We start from the raw sequence: 9276 nt of genomic DNA, 5'->3' as shown, positions 1-9276 counted from the left end.
GGGAAGGTGTTAAGCAACACTTGATGTTGGTGTTACAACACACCGTGTCATGTTTCAGAACATCTCAGGATGATGTGTTTCAATACTCCAGCAAAGTTAAGGTTTGGTCTCCTTCAAGTTGGTGTTTTGGTGTTACAAAACACGTCCTTTTAACAGTGTACAACTACCTTTAACCTAGCCACTGTCCCAGCCAGGCCTTCCCTCCACCTTTGGTTAAAAAAAGCCTGGGCGCCCAAGACTACTTTTAACCTTGTACCTGGGCATCCAATAGCTTCTTTTTTTTTCCATAGGAGCATTACACTCCAGTGATTATGTTAGCTCTAGTGTTATTTTTTTGAGCAGTGTGTTTCTATTATCGAGGTTGACACAGGATGTGGAGCGAGCAGGAAGGAATAAACTAGCGAAGTTCCGTTGCCCCCACCCCCACCCGTTTGCCTCACCCCCACGTTGGCCCCAGGTCAAAGCAGGTCCACAGAGGCTATGGCCCAGTGAGTCTGTGGAGCCAAGCCATGGAGATGAAAACACAGAAGTCTGAGGCTTCTAAGTCAAGCACCGGGTTAAATCCCCAGTGGAAATGTGAGAGTATCCCTAATCCAGGGCCAAATCTCTGTGGTACACTTTAGCCCCATTTATACCTGGTGGTAACATGATAATCCAGGGCCAAATCTATGTGGTACACTTTAGCCCTGTTTATACCTGGTGGTAACATGATAATCCAGGGCCAAATCTCTGTGGTACACTTTAGCCCTGTTTATACCTGGTGGTAACATGATAATCCAGGGAGAAATCTCTGTGGTACACTTTAACCCTGTTTATACCTGGTGGTAACATGATAATCCAGGGCCAAATCTCTGTGGTACACTTTAGCCCTGTTTATACCTGGTGGTAACATGATAATCCAGGGCCAAATCTCTGTGGTACATCTTTAAATAGTTACAAAGCATTGTATACAGCACAGAAAGAATCTCTTCACCTGGGTGGGTTCAACAAAGAAGAGTTAATCATGAGAAATACATTGTGCGTGCTGCTAAATTGTGCTTCTTGAAAACTACTCCCAAAACTATGTTGTGTAAGTCCTGAACAAAACTAGCGTCTGGGTGTTCTATAGCATGGTAAATTATGAAAATATAAATGTGAAACTTACTATGTGTTATGTATGTAACATGGTACATGGCCTGTGTTTAGAAGTGGTTATTTTGTTGGCATGGTATGAGCCTGACCCCAACCTGTGAAGCAGACAGAGTGGACATTTGGACAGATCATGATGTTTGTCTGGAACGTTACGCCACGTCATGTTCTTTACCCCTTGTTTAAACAGTTTTGTACGGTTTCCTCTTCCGGTATTACGGGACGTTAAGTGGTAGCAACTTACTTCAAAGAATGACTTCAAAGACATGAATCCCAAAGAAACTAACCAGCCACACTGCACTGTACTGTATCAAATCATCCCTAGTAATGCTTGTTTTAATGAATCCCAAAGAAACAAACACATGATTCATAGGTTATTACTGTGAAACTAATTACCATTTTACTACGTCATCTATTAGTGAATATCTGGGCCGTATGTATCAGGCATCTCAGAGTAGGAGTGTTGATCTAAGATCAGTTTTGAGATCATAATGCATGAGATTACATGGACAGGGGGACCTGATCCTAGACCAGCTCTATGACTGAATACTGGTTCTTTTAGATTACATGGACAGGGGGACCTGATCCTAGACCAGCTCTATGACTGAATACTGGTCCGTTTAGATTACATGGACAGGGGGGACCTGATCTTAGACCAGCTCTATGACTGAATACTGGTCCTTTTAGATTACATGGACAGGGGGACCTGATCCTAGACCAGCACTATGACTCTGAATACTGGTCCTTTTAGATTACATGGACAGGGGGACGTGATCCTAGACCAGCTCTATGACTGAATACTGGTCCTTTTAGATTACATGGACAGGGGGGACCTGATCCTAGACCAGTTCTATGACTCTGAATACTGGTCCTTTTAGATTACATAGACAGGGGGGATCTGATCCTAGACCAGCTCTATGACTGAATACTGGTCCTTTTAGATTACATGGACAGGGGGGACCTGATCCTAGACCAGCTCTATGACTGAATACTGGTCCTTTTAGATTACATGGACAGGGGGGACCTGATCCTAGACCAGCTCTATGACTGAATACTGGTTCTTTTAGATTACATGGACAGGGGGACCTGATCCTAGACCAGCTCTATGACTGAATACTGGTTCTTTTAGATTACATGGACAGGTGGACCTGATCCTAGACCAGCTCTATGACTGAATACTGGTCCTTTTAGATTACATGGACAGGGGGACCTGATCCTAGACCAGCTCTATGACTCTGAATACTGGTCCTTTTAGATTACATGGACAGGGAGGACCTGATCCTAGACCAGCTCTATGACTGAATACTGGTCCTTTTAGATTACATGGACAGGGGGACCTGATCCTAGACCAGCTCTACGACTCCTACGCTTGATACAGACGTTGATTTCTGTGTTGGTTTTGCCATGGTTGAGTCTGTGTTTACTCTGAGAGGGGACGGTAGAGATGGTGGTGGAATGAGCAGAACAGCAACCTTCAGAGATATCATATGGTAATGGACTTTGTTCTCTTGGCAACCATCTATCAGCCTGAGATAATCAAAGGGGAGCGGCCATTGTGATACAGTTGTAACTCAAGCTCTTCTCCTGGAGACCTAGTCTCTCATACAGCCAAGTGATAATCTATCTATATTTTAGATTTTTTTTATTGATCATGACCCAGTAACTTTTGTTCTATAAATCTGTGTTCATATTGAAAGCCCTAGCTCTGGTCCACGGAGTTACATGTGTTCATATTGAAAGCCCTAGCTCTGGTCCAGGGAGTTACGTGCATTCATATTGAAAGCCCTAGCTCTGGTCCAGGGAGTTACGTGTGTTCATATTGAAAGACCTAGCTCTGGTCCAGGGAGTTACGTGTGTTCATATTGAAAGCCCTAGCTCTGGTCCAGGGAGTTACATGTGTTCGTAATGAAAGACCTAGCTCTCTGGTCCATGGAGTTACGTGTGTTCGTATTGAAAGCCCTAGCTCTGGTCCAGGGAATTACGTGTGTTCATATTGAAAGCCCTAGCTCTGGTCCAGGGAGTTACGGGTGTGGCTTGCTGTATGTAACGCCTTGGACCAGAGCTATGAAACCCACAACATGTCTGTTATTTTGTTCGTCAGTTCTCTTTGACCCACTGTCTGGACCAGGACAGGCCTGTGCATTGTATTATTGTTGAGACACAATCTTCAGGTCTGACTGATAAGATTAGGTATGCAGGTCTGACTGAGAAGGTCCTATTAGTGTGCACAAGCCAAAGCATTATTACTTGGAGTTGCTTATTTTTATCTCTTACTTTTTTAGGTATTTTCATAAAACTGCATTGTTGGTTAAGGGCTTGTAAGTAAGCATTTCACTGTAAGGTTGTTCAACTGTTGTATTCGGCGCATGTGACAAATAACATTTTATTTAATTTGCAGACTGTTCTAGTGTCCTCGCCAATTCATTGATACATATGTTCAAGAGGGTGGGGCTCAAGTTGCATCCCTGTCTCACCCCCCAGCCCTGTGGAAAGAAATGTGTGTGTTTTTTCCCAATTTTTACCGCACACTTGTTGTTTGTGTACATGGATTTTATTATGTCGTATATTTTTCCCCCAACACCACTTTCCATCAATTTGTATCGCAGACCCTCATGCCAAATTGGGTCAAAAGCTTTTTTGAAATCAACAAAGCATGAGAAGACTTTGCCTTTGTTTTGGTTTCTTGTTTTGGTTTCTTGTTAACAAACTATAGCTTTGGCAAGTTGGTTAGGACATCTACTTTGTGCATAACACAAGTAGTTTTTCCCCAAAAAATTTACAGACAGATTATTTCACTTTTTCACATTTCACATTTCACTTAAACTTAATTGAATTAGAACATAAGTTAGTTGAAATCAAATAAAATAATTTAAATACAGTAAGACTTGTTTGCTTAGGTGTTTTTTTTGCCAAACTAACATTTGTGGGTTACATCTTTTGTCCAATGGAAAATAATTGCAAAAAAGGCAGATGACCTATGTAGCAAATTAGGCTAAAGTGAACTGTATCACAATTTCAGTGGGTCAGAAGTTTACATACACTAAGTTGACTGTGCCTTTAAACAGCTTGGAAAATTCCAGAAAATGATGTCATGGTTTTAGAAGCTTCTGATAGGCTAATTGACATAATTTGAGTCAATTGGAGGTCTACCTGTGGATGTATTTCAAGGCCTACCTTCAAACTCAGTGCCTCTTTGCTTGACATCATGGGAAAATCAAAAGAAATCAGACAAGACCTCAGAAAACAATTGTAGACCTCCACAAGTCTGGTTCATCCCTGGGAGCAATTTCCAAACGCCTGAAGGTACCACATTCATCTGTACAAACAATAGTACGCAAGTATAAACACCATGGGACCACGCAGCCGTCATACCGCTCAGGAAGGAGATGCGTTCTGTCTCCTAGAGATGAACGTACTTTGGTGCGAAAAGTTCAAATCAATCCCAGAACAACAGCAAAGGACCTTGTGAAGATGCTGGAGGAAACAGGAACGAAAGTATCTATATCCACAGTAAAATTAGTCCTATATCGACATAACCTGAAAGGCCGCTCAGCAAGGAAGAAGCCACGGCTCCAAAACCGCCATTAAAAAGCAAGACTACGGTTTGCAACTGCACATGGGGACAAAGATCGTACTTTTTGGAGAAATGTCCTCTGGTCTGATGAAACAAAAATAGAACTGTTTGGCCATAATGGCCATCGTTATGTTTGGAGGAAAAAGGGGGAGGCTTGCAAGCCGAAGAACACCATCCCAACCGTGAAGCCTGGGGGTGGCAGCATCATGTTGTGGGGATGCTTTGCTGCAGGAGGGACTGGTGTAATTCACAAAATAGATGGCATCATGAGGCGGGAAAATTATGTGGATATATTAAAGCAACATCTCAGGACATCAGATAGGGAGTTAAAGCTTGGTCGCAAATGGGTCTTCCAAATGGACATTGACCCCAAGCATACTTCCAAAGTTGTAGGAAAATTGCTTAAGGACAACAAAGTCAAGGTATTGGAGTGGCCATCACAAAGCCCTGACCTCAATCCCATAGAAAATCTGTGGGCAGAACTGAACAAGTGTGTGCGAGCAAGGAGGCCTACAAACCTGACTCAGTTACACCAGCTCTGTCAGGAGGAATGAGCCAAAATTCACCCAACTTATTGTGGGAAGCTTGTGGAAGGCTACCCAAGACGTTTGACCCAAGTTAAATAATTTAAAGGCAATGCTACCAAATACTAATTAAGTGTATGTAAACGTCTGACCCACTGGGAATGTGATGAAAGAAATAAAAGCTGAAATAAATCATTCTCTCTACTATTATTCTGACATTTCACATTCTTAAAATAAAGTGGTGATCCTAACTGACCTAAAACAGGGAATTGTTTATAGAATTAAATGTCAGGAATTGTAAAAAACTGAGTTTAAATGTATTTGGCTAAGGTGTATGTCAACTTCCGACTTCAACTGTATATGTTTTTGCTGTTTGTTCTTTGTTACAGGGCCAAAAAGATTGGAGATGTGGTTTATCCTTACATCTCTGTTTTGGATAGATAACTCTTTGTGTTGGTTGTTTAGTGTTTTCCAATTTTCCCAGAAGTGGTTAGAGTCTATGGATTCTTCAGTTACATTGAGCTGATTTCTGACGTGCTGTTCCTTCTTTTTCCATAGTTTATTTCTCTATTGTTTTAGTGATTCACCATAGTGAAGGCGTAGGCTCAGGTTTTCTGGGTCTCTATGTTTTTGGTTGGATAGGTTTCTTAATTTGTTTTCTTAGGTTTTTGCATTCTTCATCAAACCATTTGTCATTGTTGTTAATTTTCTTAGGTCATCTGTTTGAAATGTTTATATTTGATAGGGAAGCTGAGAGGTCAAATATACTGTTTAGGTTTTCTACTGCCTAGTTTACACTTTCACAATTACAGTTAAACTTTTTGTTTAAAAGGTTGTCTAAAAGGGATTGAATTTGTTGTTGCCTTATTGTTTTTTGGTAGATTTCCACACTACTTTCCTTCCATCTATAGCATTTCTTAATATTATTCAGTTCCTTTGTCTTTGATGCCTCATGATTGAGTATCGCTCAGTACAAGTAGACTGATTTTGCTGTGATCTGATAGGGGTGTCAATGGGCTGACTGTGAATACTCTGAGAGTCTCTGGGTTGAGGTCAGTGATAAAGTAGTCTGCAGTCTCTCTCTCTCGACTATTTCGGAGCCAGAGGCAGTGGCTTGTGTGAGGCACGTGTAACAGTAATGAGTCAACAGTCTCTCTCTCTCTGTTCCTCTCAGTCTTCTCTCTCTCAACAGACTCAGTGGCATGTGCAGTGCAGCACTGATGCGTCAACAGTCAGGTCATTATTAACCTAAGGCCTAGCCGCGTAGGGTTGCAAAATTCCAGTAATTTGACCCAAATTCATTGGTTTTCTAGAAATCCTGGTTGGAGGTTTCCAGGATTTTGTCCTTAATCCCTCAAAATGTTTTTGTTTTTTTTGGACACATATTTAACCCCTTATTTTTGTTGGCACCAAATTTCCTCCTTTCTTCCATGTGTTTGTATGGGTTTACCTTCAGACAAGTCCCGTGACCTTGTGGGGGTCGTAGAGTCAAACGGAGAACACCATCGTGTTTGGGAGAGTCTCCCCTTTCCATAGTGGGGTCATATTAGTTCGGAAGCTACAGATGTTTTTGTGAGATGACCGATTTTTGGGGATGTCTCATGGTCTTACCGACACCGTTCATCCACCTTCCACTGCAGATGCGGAAGGTCGTCATAGGGAGGGAGGGAAGGAGGTAAGGAGAGGGAGGGAGGGAGGGAGGGAGGGAGGGAGGGAGGGATGGATGGATGGATGGATTGAGACGCAGTCCCAGCAGAAAACAACTGATATCTCAAGTTTAAACTGTCGGATTCTGATGGCGATTTTTAAATTAAGTTACTTAGATAGATGCATCAACTGACTCTTAAGGATTTGAAATCACTACTAGGCTGCAGGCTAGAGGTGTATGGATGCTGTCTTAAATTGGCCTGTCACCTCACCACCATCAACCACACACTGCTACTCCCGAGTGGCGCAGTGGTCTAAGGCACTGCATCTCAGTGCTAGAGGCGTCACTACAGACCCTGGTTCAATTCCAGGCTGTATCACAACTGGCCGTGATTGGGAGTTACAGAAAGACTAGATATGAAGGCCTTTTCTACATAGCTCAATTCTGATCTTTTTCTGTCACTAATTGGTCTTTTGACCAATCAGATAAGCTCTGAAAATAACTGTTCTGAAAAGATCTGATTAATTGATCAAAATACCAATTCGTTTTTTTTTTTAAATCAGAATTTGTCTGCCTGTGTAAACACAGCCTTAGATGACCATAGATGCTGATTTAAGGTCATATTTGTCCCTCTAATGGTTAAGGTTTGGGAAAGCTGATCTTAGTTCTGTGGCAAATTCTATACAAGGATAGATTGGCTACTACATCCAAGGCTGTGTGTGGACTCAGTGGCCTAATAATATAACATCTGTCCAAAACATTCCTTCCTTCCTTCCTCCCTCCCCTCACCCCCCCTTTCCTCTCCTCCCTCCCTCCCTCCCCTCCCTTTAATTTCCTCTCCTCTCCTCTCCTCTCCTCTCCTCTCCTCTCCTCTCCTCTCCTCTCCTCTCCTCTCCTCTCCCCTCCCTCCCTCCCTCCCTTATTAAAGATAAATAACCACTCAACAAGTCAGGTGATTTGCATAATTCCATTCCTACTTCAGTTTACTTCTTTATTTGTTTGTCTCTGTGTCTTTTCTTTTTAGGTTTTGTGCAATCTGCAAAACTTCGCACTTTTACAAATGATATCATCAGGACGTACATACAAAACGACCTGCTGGATCGTGTCCAATAGGTGTACATGTAAACATTTAATAAGTATCAATACATCCAAATACACAGAATTTAAAACAAAATAAACATCATAATAAAAACTGTTAATCTCCGTTTTCGATTAAATACCATAATGTTAATAAAAATAAGAACAAACATAATACAAAGTTATGATGATGCTAATAATTAAACAATTTAATTATTCTATTATAAAATATTTTTTGTCAAGTAATGTATGTAGCTATAAAAAAAAATGTGGTTATATTTCAGACATGTCAGTCATGCACCTGGTGCAGTAGAGTCTTAACCCACCAGAGACAGATCACATACATGGAGGAGAGACACACTACTTCCACTGCTCTTCCAAGGTGCCATCTGGGACGGAGCCTTTGTGACCTTAATTTAGTTTGGAGTTTGTCCTCTTGGGAATATTCAAATCGGTTTCATTGGTTCCATTATACAGGAAACACTAAACCAGTGGTTCCCAACCTTTTTGTTTTTTCGGTTACTGTCCCACCAACTGAATTTCGCTCTGCCCAGAGTACCCCTGAAGTACCCCCTCATGTGCATTTTGACCAGTAGGCCTATGGTCTCATGAGTCTTCTCTAGTACCCCCTCTAGTACCCTCTCCTAGTACCCCTGGGTTGGGAACCACTGAACTAAACTAAGCACAGCCCTGGACTGTGTACCAAATTGCACTATATTCCCTATATAGTGTATTACATTTGATCAGAGCCCTATGGTCCCGGTCAAAAGTAGTGCACTATATAGGGAATAGGGTGCCTTTTAGGACATATTGGTATCTGAAAGTGTTTGACATTATATATTTGACCCAGGACTGTAACACACCCCAACACACCGGGTCACAAACACCCAGTCCCCCCCCCCCCCCCCCCCCCCCCCCCCCAATTACAAATCATAATTATTTTGTATTTTTTTTAAATCACTTAATTAAAAAAACAACTTAGTACCCTAAAATGAGAGTCTTTTTTCCATCTGGTTTATTTTGTCCTGGGTCATGTAACGGCTCTCCTGGAAGTCCTGTGGTTCCAGACCAGGTGTTAGTGTGTTCTAACGTGTACAACAGACACCTGTCTGTCTGTCTGTCTGTCCGCCCGCCTGTCTGTCCTCCTGTCCTTCCTTCCTTCGTTCTACCCTCACAGACGACGCCCCTGGCCACCTCGAGTTCCGTCGCGGCACCAATTTATCTACCAAAACACCAAAACAGACCGGGGTCAGGGGTCAGGTTGAATGGTTTTGGTCATAGTCTTGTTATAAGAGACAACAGGGTTAAGGTTCCTTCCAAGTTAT

At 42.1% G+C, this 9276-nt stretch overlaps 1 protein-coding gene across 1 annotated transcript in view; it reads right to left on the bottom strand.

The window, feature by feature from the left end:
* Positions 1 to 9063: 9063 nt before the first annotated feature.
* wipi1 (WD repeat domain, phosphoinositide interacting 1) overlaps positions 9064 to 9276 on the bottom strand; it is a 29911-nt gene continuing 29698 nt past the window's right edge. Inside the window, exon 14 of the mRNA XM_055898466.1 lies at positions 9064 to 9173. Within this exon, the coding sequence (XP_055754441.1) occupies positions 9123 to 9173 (51 nt within the window). The 3' untranslated portion in view covers positions 9064 to 9122. The remainder of the gene's footprint in view (positions 9174 to 9276) is intronic.

Source organism: Salvelinus fontinalis, chromosome 34 (genome assembly GCF_029448725.1).
Source record: "Salvelinus fontinalis isolate EN_2023a chromosome 34, ASM2944872v1, whole genome shotgun sequence".
Lineage (NCBI taxonomy): Eukaryota > Metazoa > Chordata > Actinopteri > Salmoniformes > Salmonidae > Salvelinus > Salvelinus fontinalis.
Note: the sequence above shows the minus strand (reverse complement) of the source record. Positions and strands in the feature narration are given on the sequence as shown.